This window comes from Bactrocera oleae, chromosome 2, assembly GCF_042242935.1.
Source record: "Bactrocera oleae isolate idBacOlea1 chromosome 2, idBacOlea1, whole genome shotgun sequence".
In the NCBI taxonomy this organism is placed as follows: domain Eukaryota; kingdom Metazoa; phylum Arthropoda; class Insecta; order Diptera; family Tephritidae; genus Bactrocera; species Bactrocera oleae.
Genome location: NC_091536.1, coordinates 90938618 through 90957266, shown reverse-complemented (window position 1 = coordinate 90957266; position 18649 = coordinate 90938618). Strand labels below are relative to the sequence as shown.

The window sequence follows — 18649 nt, the reverse complement described above, 5'->3', positions numbered from 1 at the left end:
GAAGCAACAGTAAGCATTTTTTTATTTGCTGAATGTTGCTGCTGAATGAGAGAGCCGTGCTCACTTTGAGAATTTACACTTTTAATTTAAGCATTGGCCTTTTGTTTGAATAATTCCGCCAGATATATGGGAAAATTGTATTTTGCTCTGCCACTCATACGATTACGAGTAAACCACTGCATGTATGACAGCTATGTTTATTCTTTTGTGGAAGTAAAGTCTTGAAGAATACTGTTTGTTACAGTACGCTTTAAAATGATGTGTAAAATAAAAAGTTGCATTGAAAAAATTGCTTATTTTTACATCTAAAAAATTTATAATATTTCTTATGCCGCTCGATTTTTTATAGAATAAAATGGTTGAGATAAAGTATTATGTTTATTTTACAAAGATTATTCAATATAATTTTTGTTTAAGGAGCTACAATAACGACTTGTGAATTTCTAAAAACTGAACTTTTTTCGCTTATATATCCAATGCATAGAAACTTGATAATATTTTCCAACAATTTGATGTTGATTCGGCAAATAGTTTCAAAAATCTGAGTGTATTGGTACTCATTTTTTAACTTAGTGTAATGAGCTTCCAAAACGTTTTCATCGAAAAGTTGTTTTCAGAGTCGGTGAGGAAAATTTCTGCAAAAAATGCAAGACAGATCAACTTGAAATTTTAAGCGACCTTCTCCGATATACATTTCAGGTAATGACTAAAGGTATAAGGGTTTTGTTACGATTTTTTAAGCCAAAAATTCTTATTTTTTCGGAGAGCCGCCATTTTGTAAAAAATCTAAATTTTGACTAGTCGTTCGATCGTTTCCTATATTCATGTATTTTTATAACAAATTCTTCTGGTTTTTGGTTTTGAAATAATTTTTTTTTGGAGTTTTTTCTGATGATTAGCCTTAGTATAATTGGAATTCAAAAAATTTTCAAAATTAATCGCTGATTATTAAGATACATTAAATTTTGTACAGGTATCATTTATTTATTTAATAAAATGCTTGTTTTTTCTGCTTATGGATTTAACCCCTAAAATGTACAAAAGTTGGTTTACCGGCAATTTTTGGCAGCTTTTTATTAGGTTTTAATATTTTCGCATTCTTTTTGGAGGATTTATGTGACAATGCTGAAACCCAACATTTGTCGGCAGTAGCTTTCACAGTAAAACAAGTCAAATTCGGTACTATTTAGCGATCTACCTCGTGTTTATATCCTAACATATTTCCAAATCGGTTTTTATCGCAAATATTCTTCTTATAATAGATCTCTCAATTTCGATGGGAAATTAAATTATTAGTAGTAAAGCATCAATCTTCGTTATTTTTGTTAATATTTAAATTTTGGTCCTACTCAGTTCATTCTTATATTAAATATAATTTTAAATTTCGATTGATTTTTAAATAAATATTAAATAAATCTATGATCCAAGCTCTCAATTTAAAATTATATTAATTTTGTTTGAACTGTTTGAAAATTTCTGTCACACACTGTACATTTATGAAGAGCAGCTGTGAGTATTTAGTAAATAGAAAGTGAGCAGCTGTTTACTAAATCCATACGCTCATTTGCTAGCTTACTAAATCTCTTGCTAGCAGTGGTTTTGCCACCATATACGCTCTCATTTCCGTAAATTACTTAATTTGCGCTCCCGCTCACATTAGATTGCTGCCTACCGCTCTCAGTATTTGATATTCAGCAATATACAACGTAAACGAAGTAGCCTATAACGTGTATGCTCGCTAGTATCTAACCAGCTGTTCTTTCAGATCTGGCAGTTTATGCTCCCACTAAATATTAGCACTACTGAAAGACATACCAAAATTGTTTCACATGCAAAGTGACTCACACAAAACTGCACTTCGTTGTGAGTAAACTGCGCGCTCGCTACACACTACGTACTGTTTCCACTCCAGCTGCAATCTGTGAGATACACGTACACCGAGTATATGACGGCTGAGTACCGGGCGCACACTGATGTTACTCACTCAATTACTGGCTACTCTTCTGCATTTACCGACGACTACTCGGATTAGTTGTTAAATTGCAGTTCAACAATGAGCAACATTGGAGACGGGTTTTCGGTTTTTCGGTACGAATATTTTGTGATTTAATACAGTTCAAGTCAACTCTCGTGTATTGGCATTTTCTACTGTCATACGGCCGGTCGCGCTGAAACACGCAACGGTGTTTAATTAAAAATTTGTGTCCTCAGATTGTTGCGTTTTATATTAGTCCGTTAGATATTTACAATTATTTCCATCACTTACGTGTAGACTCGCACATTAGTGTCACTGTTGACGTTGTCATTTTCATCGTGGCTGCCTTTATTAATTTTTAATGTGCTGTCAACCGCGCTATCGTTATTCTCCGCTTAATGTTGTTGTGTTTTTGTTTTGCCTTTGATTTTGAAGCGTATGTGGTGCCAGTTACTGTTAATTCGCTACGCTGCGTTGGCATTTTTGCCAAGTTTATGGTGTGCTATCAACTAGAAAGTGCGCAAAAAGAGCACAACAAAATTTGCACATTACAAAATGTAAGGTGTATACACTGTGTGTATGATCAAAGAGAATTAAGTTAATGTACAAACAAACCAAACAAAAAAAAACAAAAATAACAAAAACGTCTACAGCGATTATAAAATAACAATTTAATTTTTGTTTTGCCGTGAATTGAAACAAATAAATGTCAGCGTGTCTGACGTCACATCCTCTCTGTTTATTTTCGCCTTTTTCACTCGTTGCAATTGCGCGAAATTAACGAGTGTCTGCGCTGTCGCTACGAGACGAGTGTCCCTGCTAGTACATCACATTTGGGTGATCGTCAAATAGCGCCATAAACAACAACAAATATCTTGAAAGCCACATACACACACACATGTTTGAAATTGTGAAACTTGGCTTGCGAGTGCGTGTGTGTGTCTAGGGCGGTCGATCGGCGGTTAAGTCTACCCCCTGCAGGCAGCATTGAATTACGAGTAAAAAAAATGTTTTCTTCGCTGTCTTCTTCTTGCGCTACAACGTTGAAATGATTGCGAGCATTTAATTGAAAATTCAAATGTACATAAGGCACCTATATATATGTATGTATGTACATGTATTTACATATAAATATAAAATTGTGTGTATTGCAAAAAAAAGTGCAAATCAATCAGTGGCAGAAAAGTGAAATTTATCACGCCAAACGTCAGCTGATGCGTGAAAAAGTGAAAATATGCACAGTTGCCGGCGTGTTGTTGTATACAAATTTGTAAGCGTGTCGCGTGAAATACAAAAATATCGCAAAATTGCGCGTGTCCATACATAGTCGTTTGTGTGTATGCATACACATACACCATTACATAAATAAATACAATTCAATAGTTGCATATCCGCTTGCTATTCGAGCTATTTGTGACGGATATTAAGCGCATTAGCTGCTGAAAAGTGCCTGCCACAATAAGGTGTGTGTTTGTTGTTGTTATTACTACAACGCTTATTACTCTTACTATTAATGCAAAAGCTGCTTATTTGCTAATTTAATGTCATAAAAGCCCAAGAGTGTATATTAATACAACTTGAACATAACTCACGCGTGTTTTGCTACTCGTGTTGTTATTGTATTTTGGTGTTTAATTTTCGCTATAATTTTTAATATAAACGTTGAAACGCTGCGACGTGTTCATCTTCCAAACAACAATCACCATTACAGCGTCTAGCAGTGAAGTCGAGCTCTAACTTCATTGTCAACACATCATCTGCATCATCAGTAACGCTATCAGCCATCAGCTGTTGGAAAACATGCTAATAATGTTCAAGTAGCAGTTTGTTGGATATATTGTTACTATATGCACCGACATCAAACCACATTGTTGGCTTTGGGTTTACAGCGCCATGCATACAGCATTTAATTAAATGGTCAGTAAGCGCTTTTATGTCACAAAAGTATTAAAAAGTAAAAAAAAAAAACAACAATCAGAGGAATATTTTTTTAATTGAATAGACTGTAAAGCCTTGAGCTAATAAGTCGGCTTGTAGTAAAAAGGAATCCAATCAAATTAGCTACATTAGTTTGAGTCAACTTGAATTTTTTGTTACATACTGTAGACAGATATATATATTTCATATATACTTGTAGTATAAGAGGTCTTTGAACTTAAGCATATATCAACCTGAGGTCTAATTCCATAATTTTTTGTCGGAGATATATCAACTATACAAAATAAACATTGACATATATAAACACGAGTACGTCGACATGAGTGGAATGAACCGCATATCAAAGTAATAATATATATAAAATATTGGATAATTTATTTGTTTTTCCATTTAAAAGGTTATATACACTTGTAATTCAGAAAAAACGCGAATTTTTGTGAATACCTTTTTTTAAAGAGGTTTTTTATTGAATAAATAAATCAATATAATATACAAATAGAGAATTTAATAAACTTTAATAATCGGCGATTCATTTTGAAAAAAAATTGGATTCCCATAATTTCGTAGCCGATCTTCAGGAGTATCTCCGAAAAAAGGTGTTTGGTGGTAAGAAAACAATTTCTGCCTAAAATTATCATAAATCCATCAACAAAAAAAAAAAAAATTACAATAGTTGAATACAGTTACAAAAATGGCAATTTGTCTATGAATGTCATGTAAATCTTTCAAGTTGATCGATCTAGTTGTTTCAGAGCAAACGTTGAATATCTTGGAAGCCGATTATACTAAATTAAAAATTCTTACACAAAATTCTTACAAATACGCCCAAATCTCCAAAACTAAATTTGAAATTTGAGCCTTCTAAAGTGTAGCCGTACAATTCAATCATCTCAATTAGTTTATTTTTAAACGCGTTTTTTCCATACCTACCTTTTTCAAATTGGTTGCAGTTATAACCCGTAGACAAATTGTCCGATCACTTATTTTATATACACATGCGTTGAAGTTCCTCTCATTTTTGTGCAAAATACCTTTGTTATACCTACTTAGACACTTAAACTAGGTGTGTCATTTAAGCTACTTATAAAACACCGTTAACATGCGAATAGAACACAGCATACTATCGTTTTCATATCACCGATTTACTTTATCACATTGTTCTTTTGAGATAATTTTTTTCTTAGAATCGATAGCAAAAAATGCCATGTACATTAAATTTCACAAACAAGATGTTAGGAAAGAGCTTTATAGGAGGCGGTGTAAAAAGTGGAAAATGGGCATGGCATCACCAACTTTTAGATGAAATCCTATATCTCAGGAACTATCGAATTAATTCTCAATTAGGAATGGGCGGGTAATTCCTATCACACACTGTGAAAAAAGCGAAATCGTACAACAACTATAAAACTGTGCAGCTAAAAGCACTAAATACCCATGCTGTCATTTGAATAACAAATTTACTCCAACGTATCTTTAAAGAAAGTTAAAAAAACCCGTGTGGCTAAATAATAAAGCACATTAGACTAAAATGTAAAAAATAATTATATAAACTGACAGAAATATTGACCGAAAAATATTTGTATTATTGTTTGAAAAGCGTGGTATTGTTTATACCATATTTTTATACCCAATACCCAGAAGGAAACGTCAGAGACCCTATAAAAATCTGAGTTGATTTAGCCATGTCCGTCTGTCTGTACTACAAGCTAGTCCATCAGTTTAAGCTATCGATTTGAAATTTTACACCTATCCTTTTCTCAATAAGAAGCTGCTCATTTGTCGGAACGGCCGATATCGGACCATATAGCATATAGCTGCCATACAAACTGAATGATCGGAATCAAGTTCTTGTAAGGAGGCTTTGTATTTGTGAAGCGTAGCTTCGTATATCGAGCATACCACACTTACAAGTACAAGTAATACAAGTATTTTTCGCTCAATATTTCTGTCAGTTTATTTAAGAAATTATTGCTTACTACTCAGTTTAAAATGCTTTAAAAGCGTGTTTTGTAGTTTTTTTAAAGTATACTTACTTTTAACTTGCCTCTTAAGTCTTTTAACAATGCATAAACTTATGTTAAATACTACAAAAATATTTTGCTTCTTGTAGCCTTAAATGTTATCTAGACCGAATATAAATGCATCCTAAGCATAAAATATGCTTTTAATAACTAAGTTTCATTGCAATATGTTTTCTTAATCAGCTTAGAATCGCAATGAGCACCAACATCCAAGCTCTTAGCAAGCTGGGACAACGCATCCACGCACTAATTCATTCATGTATTGTATTTATTAATTACATTAAATATCTTTTGCTTACAAATATTTGCGATATGAATTAGTTTTTTCCCATTAGTACTGTGTGTAACTGCACTGAGCATGGCGACAATGCCATATTTGTGTCACTCATAGTTATAAACTATTAATAAACATACATACATACATATTTATATGTGCAACTTACATACATATTTATAAAATAGAAAAAGTGAAGTTTCTCTTCTTCGACACTTGACGCTTCTTCGCTTTGTTGCCACTTCATATTTCATGTCACTGCATTTGTTGTTATTGTATTAGTTTTGCCTTGCCTTTTAATTGCTCTTTTTTGTTTTTTTTTGTTTGCGAATTCAATTGTTTCTCTACGCGCAAGCAAACTCATAACTATGCATTATGTGTTTATGTCTGTTTGTAAGCGCTGTTTGAAGTCAGTTGTTGGTTTTACTGTGCAGCTAATTTTTCTAATGGAATTTTTCATTTCTATAATCCAAGACATTACAAATTTGCCACATACCACTTGCGCCACCATTCACATGGTTGCCATTTTTCAAATACACAAACATACATATAAACATTTAGCTACAAATATTTATACATATATACATACAAAGTGTGAACAAATATTTTTCTTATCTACTGTAATATTTTTCATAGGATCGTTGTTGTTTTATTGCTGTCGCTTGCAATGTGGAATTTTAATTACTTTTTTCGCATTTAATGATGGCGGCAATATGCACTTCGCGTACCCATGGCTGGTATCAAACTATATATAATATATGCATAAATATATAAAATATATACACACACACACTTTTAAATATTTGTACTATATTTCTTTGCTTTTGTTAGTGAAATTCACTAAAATATTTTGGAGTTTTCGATTTGAGAAATTTTTTCGTCGTTTTTTGTCATGGCAATTCGACAGGTGTAAATGAGCAGCTGACCGTAACTGTATTCGTACTTGAAGCTTGTCGCTTTTGTCCGTTTAATTCCCTTGATTGCCTGTCTGTCTGTCACTTTTGCATGTCGAAGGCATGAAATGGCTATTGAAATTGTTGTGGTGAACTTTGTGCTGAAATAATATTCGATACACGAACTTATTAGCACATACATATGTGCTTATGTATGTACGTATATATATGTATATATAAGCATTTATTGCTATAAATCGCATTGTCGAACGGTTATGGAACTTTTCGTTCCATTTTCTATTTATCAGATTTGCCAGTGCTGCCCATAAAGAGGCGTTCGCGTGAAGATAATTGAAATTATTTACACCTGACATTTGTACATTCACATATCGTTGTTAATTTTACCGATTTATATACAATACAATAGCGTGAAATAATTGAAATTAAAATAATATAAAAGAATTGCCACAAATCGTAAATCGTTTGAGAAAACTAATTAAAGTCAACGCGGAAATTAAATCATAATTAATAAGAAATTTTTTTAAATTTAAAAAAAAAGAACAGAAAAATTAAAAATAAATAAAAACAATTGTTTGAACAAATAAATTTAATAAAAAATACGATAAAATAATATAGACAGGCACAAAAAAATAGTTCACTAAAAAATACGTAACAAAAGGAAATAGGTAAAAATTAAAAATAAATAATAAAAATACTAATAAACAAAGAGTTTAAATAAAAATTAATATATACAATAAATAAAAGAAATATAATAAAACGACTTGTGCTGGACTAATACATATGTATGTACATACAACAATAAAATAGTAAACAATAAAAATAAATTGCACAAACTGAAATAATAAAATAAAGCAAGTAAATAAAAATAAAACTAGCTAAAATAAATTTAATGAATGATAATAACAATAACAAATACATATGTTCATATATACAACAAAAAAAACAATAAAAATCAATTGCCAAAAGGGAGTGAATACGAAAATAACTAAGTAAAGGTAAATAAGAAAAATATATAATACTTTAATAGATACAAATAACAAAAACAAATGCATTCAATAAATGTGCGAAACTAAAATAAATTACAAAATAGTTCTATAACAAGAAGAAACGTTAATTTTGGCTGCACCGAAGCTACAATATAATACCCTCCACAGGTATACATTTTCCAGACAAGTGCTGGATTTTGATCTTTCAGTTTGAAGGGCAGCCATATGCTATAGTGATTCGACATATGAGCGGTTCCGACAAATTACCAGCTCATTGGGAAAATAAGGAGGTGTGTAAAATTTCGGCTCGATATCTTAAAAACTGAGAGAGTTCGCATAATATATTCCTTTTAGGTCTCCGATGTTTTCTTCTTCATGTTACAAACTTTTGTGAAAAACTTAATTTGCTCTGTTCACAAAAGACTGAGCATAATCAGACCTCGTGCGATCTTCTCTTAGGATCAGCCATATAATCTGACTTTATTCTTACCTAGACGCATAAAACTAAATTTTCAAGTGGAAGCAAATGTGCTTAAAGATTCTGTCTTAATGAAGCAAGGTTATAAAGAAAGCAACGATTTTTTTGAATAAATTAAAAATACTATTTATAACGATCCATAATCTTCCAATAATAGCGTTTTCTTTTCTCCATAAAAATGTTGCCTGATTACATGGCAACATTATCTAAATGTTTAATTTTTTCCATGACAAAAGAACAAAACAAAAATGCCAACCAACTCATTTGTAATTCATATCTATTATTGAGCTTAACCGAACTGATCGATTCATTGTAACTTGTAGAAAACTTGATTTGAAAAAAAAGGAATTATTAAAAACGACAAATAAACACCACCTGGGCAACTCTCACAATCTCACCGTTATGGCTTGTTCACATAGAACTTTTGCTTTGCTTTGCGTCAGACATTTGTTTTGACAGAAAATTTCGATGTACGCTTTTGTATGAGTACGTTCACATAAAAAATTTTCGACGCAAAGCCAAGCAAATCTCATCTTTCAATCTCATCTTTTTACGCTTTGCCAAGCAACAGTCGCCATTTTTATTAGAGAGAAACACTGAAAGCAAAGCGTTCATTGTGGCATACGCTTTGTTTTCTGCGCTTCGTTGTTTCAGTATAAACTGTGATGTAAAGCGAGGAAAGTTGTATGTGAATGAGCCTTTACGATTTGAGAAGGGCTGATTAGAAGGCTACATTCTGAGAAAAGAACACGCAATTTTGACAGCGCAGGCTTAGAGCAGAATAACAGTAAAATTTTTGTGAGAAAAGAAAACGCTATAAGCTATAATGGAAATAATTAAAGTCAATGAATCTAGGAAATAATACATATTTCTACGAAATTCATTCAGTTCGAAGGAAAACCTTTTTGGTTCATATTGGCGTTTTGCGTAATCTTTTTACGAATTGCGTGTAAAGTAGTAGCGACGAATAAAAAAAAATGTATTTGAAAATCTCAACTGGAAAAAGAATGAAAGCATATAGATATAAACATTTAATATATTTTTTTAAATTTATTTGTAAATACTTTTTTAAATGTCAATGAAATAAAATAAAAAAATTAAAACGATCTTCGTTAATTTGACGTATTTTAAACAACTTGCGCTTTGTTGTAATGTAATTGTCAAGAAACATTCAAACTTGTGTGTTTGTGATGCATGTTTTCGTAGAAAAGGTTGCGCATGCCCTTAGCACCATACATCAATATTGTTTGTGCACTCTACTCATTTTCACAATAGTATTTTGCTTCTATATTCATATATACCGTTTACATACATATGTATACACATAAATGTGTCACATTTGCAATTCATCAACTCCACCGCTCGAATTTGTCCGAACACGCAAACTATTTTTCACAAAAGTTTCGGCAAGTCAAAATCTTTGCATAACAATTGCTTAATTTATTTTTGCTATTTACAAGTGATTTTCTCAAAAAATTATTACATTTCACACATTTCATTGATATAGTTCCCAATAGCAGATCGCAATCTGAAAGTGTCGTGCCTGATATCATGCCAGACTGCTCATATTTAAGGCCTTAAGCATTATAATTTCCAATATGGATACTTTATTTACAATTGTCATTTGCAACAATACGACACGCAGTGACATACTTACATGCACACTCATTGATATTGTATATAATGTAATTCACATACTATATACATATTATATATACTTGTATACATGTACATACTCTTATTTACTAGCCCGTTGTCAGTACTGGCATCTATATTGGGTTTCGTTGCGGGGTGTTGTCGTACTATTATGCATACACACGCAGTTATGTGAATTGAAAAATTGATATCAACGAATTGAATTATCTTATTATACCTAAATGTATGATAAAATTGTAATAAAAGTCATTTCAATGGCAACCACCACAACCATTCCATCATATTAATATCAATTTATGAGGCGTACACAAATATAAATTCAAATTTGTGTGTGTGTTTGTGTTGTTGTATTCATTTCATTTATGTTTATAATAAAAAGCATTGTTAAATGGCAACAAGTAGAAACGTTAACTTCGGTTGCACTGTAGCTACTATAATACCATACCCTTCACAAAAAAAAAAAATTGCCATACAAGAACATGTTTTTGATTGGTCAGTTTGTATAGCAGCTATATGCTATAGTAGTCCGTTCTGAACAAATTGTTCAGAGATTATACTTTTGCCTCAGACAGTAAGCTATCCAAAATTTCGTAAAGATATCGTGTCAAATAAAAAAGTTTTCCATACAAGAATTTAATTTTGATCGTACCGGCTCTAAGACAGTTATATGCTATAGTGGTCCGATATCGGCCGTTCTGACAAATGAGTAGCTTCTTAGTGAGAAGAGCACAGTACATTTCAGATCGATAGCTTATAAACTGAGGGACTAGTTCGCGTATATATATAAACAGACAAACGGACAGACAGACGGACATGGCTAAATAAACTTAGCTCATCATGTTGATCATATATGTATATACTTAATAGGGTGTCCGTAGTTTCTTTCTGGGTGTTAAAAAATTCGTGCCAAACTTAATATACCCTGTTCAGGGTATAAAAAATATTTTAAACCACACATGCTTTCATTGTGTCTCTTACATGTATGTATCTGCTCACATAAGTGCTTGCTGTGTGCGTGAGCTGCGTTTTTGACGTTCGTTGTCATCTCAACCACCTAACAGCACTTTCAATTAACCAAAATATTAGTAATAAACGTTTTTTAATTTACTATTTACATCCAAATATATATTTTTTTTGTTCCGATTCACATTCATTGTGCTTGCTTCGAGGTTTAAAAATACAAATAAATGAATGTATACATGCATGTACATATGTACTAATGCATTTGTGATCAAAATGTTTTGAATTAAAGTAAATTATTAAAGTGTGTCAGTTCCATTTTGAGCAATTACCGTATTAAAATTGCATTAAAAATTAATTAAAGATATATTGTTGTTTTGGCTTTCGTGCTTTTGCTTTGCCATACATTATTGCTTGCCATTACTTACACATATTGATTTATGCTCCAGCATATGAACACGTGATAATTTTTCTGATATTTTTTTTAATTTTGTTGTGTTTGTGTTCTGTTTGCTCTATTTCAATTTTCATTATTTTTTCCGCTTACTCATTATTTAGTTTTAACCTCATTTTCATATTATTGTGTTATAGTTCTGCCCAGTTCTTTAATTTATTAAATATTCCCCTCTAACTAATGAACTTTAAATTTTTTTACTTTAAAAAGTCGCAGCTTTTAGATAAAAAATAAAAAATATATCAAAAACAAGTAATAACGCTTCGAACTTAAAGTGTGTCTTATGTAAATAAATTTTTGTCGAAGTTTTTTTTTGTTGGTGGCAACGTTTCTGAAAAATATTTCTGCCAAAAGTGTGTCTTATCCCTGTTTAGAGTGATGCCCATCAATTATTGTAAAATGTATATATTTTATCAAATCTAAATTAATGAGAAACAGTTGGCAACTCTCCTCTCCTCAAAAAATATTCTCAACGATAGACTCAGTTAAACTTCTCAATAATTTCCTTTGTCTCAACAGCTGTTAATTTTATAACATTTCTTGCTCTAAGGGGTATCCTAGTCTAGGGACACTCATTTCAGGAAATTTAAAAAAAAATAACAAGAATTGAAATTTGGGAATATGGCTAGTTTCAGCCATAGGCAAGTCTATAAAGAAGGCTCTCTAAAAAATGCAGGTAAATCGGTCCGAGATGAGAAATCATTATCGTTATGAAAAAAAAAACAGTTTCGAGAAAAACGCGTTTGAAGTCTCACTTCCGGCCGAACCTGTTTGAATGCCGGGTCAGCAAAGTATCTATATCTCCCAAACTAATTTGGATTTTGTAGAATACTTAAGCTTTGAAATTATGAAAAAAAATCGATTTTGTTTTATTTCTAGCCGAGAATACCCGGGTTTAATACACCTTGTAATTAAAAAAAATAGAATTGGAGCAAGTTTTACTATGGTGCCGTCTATAAACGTATGCTATAATACCTTAGAAATATTATAATATTTTTGCTGTGGTTTGATATTTCATGGTCGGATTTGTTGATAGTATTTTTTCGGTAATTTCTAGAAATTCTATAAACGCGAAAAATACTTTTAATTATTATTGTTAATCGCTGATTTGATAGGCAGTTTATAATTGGACAGTAAATATTTGCTTTGCTTGAAGCTAAAATTCTAAATATTGTTAACTTAATTTTTCTTTTGCCTTTACTAGCTCTCTATTGGTTTGATTTTAGTTTCCTGGTTTTTTTGGTTGTGTTCATAGGTGTTTATTTTTTATCTTTATTAAATATAAAGGTAAAATATATATAGCTGAGAAGTGCTGAGAAACTTTTTTATTTTTAACTTGGCTATAAAAGTACAATGCATAAGCAAGTTTTCTGGTTGGTGTAAAACTAGCATTAAAACAAAACTTCTTTGCTTGATAATTATATCTATAATCATTATGAAAATTTGTGTGCTCAAGTATGCAATTATGCAACTATATCTACATATGTATAGCATTCTATATATACATACATACGAGTATATATTTCTATTCACAATAACCAAGCGAGCTTTCGCTTGTAGGTAATAATCCGGGTTGTGATTGTACAAATATCACATCATTTTCCATATACTTTGTTAATTCTCTTTGTATATAATTCTTTACCATATTCACTTATAAAATATTATATATTCCTTTCTTCTCATTTCAGGTATGTGCTAAAAAGTTGAAAAGTCATTTGAATAACATTAAACTCGAAGAATGAACTGTGAGTAATGTATTCTATATGCTCACTTGATTGTAAAGTTTCAATGAAGTAAGATCGTCAAAATGAAGTATTTATGAATATGTGTATGCAAAAGAATTTATTAAAAAATGCCCAGCATTGCATTGCGAACTTCTGTTCTTTCTGACAATTTTCTTCTAGTTGACGTTAATTTGAAGTAAAAGCTCCAACTGTCACTTTAAGCTTTTGAATACACCTTTGTTATCACTTTTACCCTAAATAACTGGCAACCATTAATCACCCATTTTCTTCGATTTTCATTACTTCCGTATTCCCGACTTAAGCCTCTATTATTTATTGGTGTTATTGTAAAATCATTTGTAATTGAATTCATTCATCGCAAAGCTATAATATACATGTATGTATATTAAGAAGTTATACCCACTTGCAAGTTTATGTGCTTTAATAAACGGTGATTAATTTTGCAAAAATTTGAATTCCTTGAAACCGTTGCCGATCTTCATGAGCACCACCGCGAGATGTCTGCCGGAGAGGAAGATTTTTCTACCTAAAATTATCGAAGGACTAGTCAAAATTTAAATTTTTCACAAAATGGTGAATTGTAGACAGCTACAATGGCATCAGGGTACTCCCTCTATCGTTATGGCTTCGTTTAGTTGCAAATTGTATTTCTATGCACGAATCGTACTAATCCAAAATGAGTTCCACTGTAAGAAAAAAGTAGAACTTTTACTAATCCACACCTCATTGTTCACATTTCGCGCTTTGTTAGTCAAAAAATGGTAAATACAATATAATCGTTGATCTGTTAAAAGCCAGCAAGTACACGGTTTTCTTTTCCTTCCGTATGAACACCTATTCTTTAACCTACTTTTGTTTCGTAATTTTTCGCAATCTCTGCGCAATTGAAAACCACCAATCGTTATTATATTAGGTCAATGAGATAATGGTGACTACACAGTCTGCAATCGTAATCGTGTGCTCGATTCATCCTTCCGTGTCGCACAACCCGAACATTTCTGATTTTTCGCAATACAATTCCGTTATCAGATAGCTTGCAGCCGCCCGACGTAAGCGCATGCGAACATATAAGATTACAAAAAATTTTGAGAAAATAGTGAACAAATCTGCCAGCGAGTTGTACGCGCGGTCACTCGTTAGTCGCTGTTGTTTATGGTTGACACGATGATTATCACGATCACAAGTTGCATTGTGCCGCCGAATTTGGGTAACACACTGGAATGGGTGAGTGCGACTGGTTGGCGAATTTAACTGGCATTTCAACTGATAATTAAGCGCGCCATGCCGCCATGCGAATGCGAATGCGAATTGCTTGTGGGCAGCGACAGTGCAACAGTGGTGCATGTTGCAACGCAGTAACAAAATAACGTTTGAAGTTACAAGTTAGTTTTTACTCAATAACTGAGTGCGAAAAAAGCGCCTATCACAGCTGGCGTGGCATGTCCATATATGCTTGTTTGCGTCTGTGTATCTGTGTGCGTGCGCGATCGCGTTTGTGCATCTTATGTCGCTAGATTTTGTGATATATCCGTGGAATGCGGAAACTGCGGCGTTTCATGTGGCAAGATGCGATATGTGCGCCACTAGAGCATTGGCTGCGCGGCGTCTTAAGTGGCATGGTGGTGGCATAAAGTGCCATGCGAGTAAGTGCATTTGTTGCATGAGGCATGATGTCTAGGCGGCGCGCAAAGGCATGCGCGCATGTGTATGTGAGTGTGTTCTCATGATGTGGCGGGCTTTGTTGTCATTTATATGTATTTTTTTATGTGTGTGTGTCTAGCGCTCTGCCGCATGGCTGCTGCGCGTATGTGCGGCTTTGCATTATTTGATTTTATGATTGTACTTGTATATACATATTTACCTACAGCTGCATCGGTGGCGGCAAATACTGCTACGCTTTTTCTTTTCTAATTTTTTCCACGTATTTTTTTTATTTTTTCATTTCTTTTGTATTTTATTTTTATTTTTTTGTAATTTTTTTGTGTTCACACACATGTCTGCGCCTAACGTGCTTTTGCCGCCAAGAAACTTGTAGAGCGCGCGCCTTGCATACATATTTCTTCATTTTGTGCATGAGCTGCCGCGCGGCCTAGCATGGCGTGACATTTAAGCGCAGAGCAGATAAAGAGAGAAAAGTCAGAAAAAATTATTGTATAAAAACTAGAATAAACTAAAAATAAAATGATCTACAACGTGCGATCGCTGCCGTTGACGGCTTGCTTACAGCTCGAGCGGCAACATCGCGCGATCAGTATATCTAGCGCTAGCGCTCAGCGAATAGTGTGTGGCATAGACTTATGCGCTTCGGTAAATTTTTTGTTGCTACCGCTGTTGTTGTTGTTGCTGTGGGGTTTGTTTTGTTGTTGTTGTTCTTCTTACCGCTGTTTTTGTTGTTTTGTTTATACCGTTGTTGTTGTTGTAGGTCTTGACGTCGCCTCACATACGCGACTAGAATTTAAAATTTAATTAAATTACAAATCGCCATATATCGCCGAGTCAGCAACAATGCACCATTTATATGTAAGTATATTTGTGGTAATGTCAGCTAACAAATGGTAAAGCGCGAAGTGTGACAAACACGACTGACCTTTGCTCGCCTTGCCGCCAATCTTTTATATGTACATATATAATTCTGGTTTATTAAACTTTTATGTGTTAACACGCTTAATTTGCTTATTCGCGTAGCATGGCGTGTCGCTGCTGTTGTTCTGTGGCAAGTAGCATGTGGCAAGTGGCATATGCCACACCTCCGGCGCTTAACGGTGCATTCTGACTGCACTCGTGCTTACCTACAGCACAGCATGCTAGACAAGATTTGCTTTTATGAGCTCATTTCGTTTTGTATCTCCTTTTAAGAATATTCTTCTTTTTATTAACTTTTTTATTATTTAAATTTTTTTTTATTATTATTATTATATTTTTAGTTTCTTCTTATACTTTATTATCTGCTGTCTAATTTTTTTTATATCATTTTTTTTTTGTATATAATATTACCATTTTTTGTCTACTCTTGTAATTTATTCACTGCTCGTTCTCTAAATGGCTGCCTTTCCCCTCTCTTCCCGCCTTTAAGTCGGCGTTTTATATTACTTTGCTTCACTGAATTTATTCATAAATAAAGTTTTCCGGCTGTCATGCAGCATTACACCGTCAGTCGTTGGCCTAGAGTAGCCTACGTTCGTTTTGTTGTTGTACACATCTGTTTGTATTTGCAACAGGTTCTACGTTTGAAGTTTACGGTCAATTTTGGCTAGTAGATTTCTGTATGCATTGTTTGTGTGTGTATGGCTGTGTGACGTAACCTGTTTCAGGGTCATGCTTGACTTGCTTTCTATTCCCCAAGTTATTTTAGTAAAACTTAAATTGTTTGAAGGCTTTCTTATCTCGGAAATGCATGTAAATATGTAACATTTTGGTTGGTGCCGTACTTTTTTTATAATTCAGAATTTAGTTTTGGTTTTATTTATTTATTCCTTTTACTGTTGCATTAAGCGATTATTACAAAAAAAAAAATATCAGCGTTTTGATGACGGCTCAACAGAGGATTAACATTTTTAATGCATTTGATAGCTAGAAAAAATATATTTTATGTACATCCCGGCTTAAAATACATTTTATTGTGAGATAGTAAGTGTTTACTATAGAACTTAGATAACATATAATATTTGTAAGTGTTCTGAACCTGTTTGAACTCGTAAAAGGTGAACCCTTGCTAGTTGGTAGAACCATCAACCCTACCAATTTTTTTTTTCACAAACTTGTTATCCAAACTTAAAACGGGACAATTATATCCGCATAGAATTTAAATACTTTCGTTGTTACACCAAACAAAGTATCGATAGAAATACTTTTTTCTCTAGTGCAATCTTTTCTGACTAAGCGAATCACTAACGCTCTTCTGAATCGCTCAAACCGAATCGAACCATCATATCGCTGGTATTCTTCTAGAACGCAATGACCTCTTTTTCTGTTATCAGTCTCTTAATGTTCATAAACATGCAAATTTAATATCAACTTTTAAAATTTCTTCGAATTCTTCCATTGTCCGGGATTCAATTTAATTAAAAATTTCTTTCTCGAAATATAAAACTCCTAATCTTACTTTCGACATGATCACCTACTCTAAAAAGAAGCTGAATATGTTTTATAACGAATTGCCCTCTCATCTCAAAATTGTGATCGATATTCTAAAAATATCATGTATTGAAATTTGACCCGGACCAAAAACCTACATTTTCACGTATTTTAATACAAAACCTTATTATCGCAATCAAAATAGACTCCTGAGCCAAGCATGCCAAAGTTTAATCCAACCTTACTTACACTTGTTATAAGCCTCGGCTTAGATCGCCATTCGCTAGATTGTTGAAAATTTTCTTAAACCCACGTCTCGTCAATTTAGGGCCCTCGGCTATAAAGGACCTCTACTTGCCGTCGTTTTTGTATAATATTCAGGTCTTTTGGTATGCGTCTGGCATTGACACGTTCCATATCCATTCCATAATCCAAACCAAAATTTGTTGAGCCGATCCATAAGAGATGTTGAGGTCCTCTACTATCTCTTTTCGATTTTCAAGCACTGGTAATGAAAATGCATGATGCAAGTTTTCGACTTTTACTAGATGTTTTGTGTCTCTCAAATATTTGTGTTAATGATAAAATAGACTCCCCAAAACACTTCTGTAACATGAGCAATGCTTCCGTAGCCGTCATTCATAGAAAAAGTTTCACCGATCTATGAAACAATTTTTATCGATTTGATTTGCGCGGGCAATTCAAATGAACTAGTCCGGGCCAAATTTGTTCAGATGGGATTGCAGTTTTTTAGGTACATTACTTGAACATCAGGAAGCTTATAAAGAATTAAAAAGTAATCAGAAAGATAGAAAAAGAGTTTACAACAATTTAGTCCCGCTATTTTCTTGAAGTGCGTTTGACAGAAAACTTCTTAAGTTGGAAGTTCGTTGCGTTATGAATGAAAGTTTGACAATTTTACTTTGTTGCTTCTTTTCATTTTTTCAATCTTGTATACTATTATTGAAGAAAGAAATTATTTGAAGCTAGTGTTTGATATTTTGTAATGGTACTTATGGTATGTATGATGTATGTGCCATTTGTGCTCGTAATATATATATATATATATACAATATATGACGTGGTGCTAATAATTGCAAAAGTAGTTGTGTGCTTTCTTTCAGTCTCAGTTCGCTCAAAGTATGTTTCCAGGTACCTTATACTATAGATAAGA

At 32.9% G+C, this 18649-nt stretch overlaps 1 protein-coding gene across 5 annotated transcripts in view; it reads left to right on the top strand.

Moving 5' to 3' along the window:
- jvl (javelin-like) overlaps window positions 1-18649 on the top strand; it is a 156116-nt gene that overhangs the window by 14323 nt on the left and 123144 nt on the right. Inside the window, exon 1 of one of the 5 annotated variants that reach the window (XM_036356857.2) lies at window positions 1848-3892. The exons of the other annotated variants lie outside the window; for them this stretch is intronic. Coding sequence (XP_036212750.2) covers window positions 3890-3892 — 3 coding nt within the window. The 5' untranslated portion in view covers window positions 1848-3889. Of the gene's footprint in view, window positions 1-1847; window positions 3893-18649 lie in introns of those variants that run through there. 5 annotated transcript variants of the gene reach the window in all.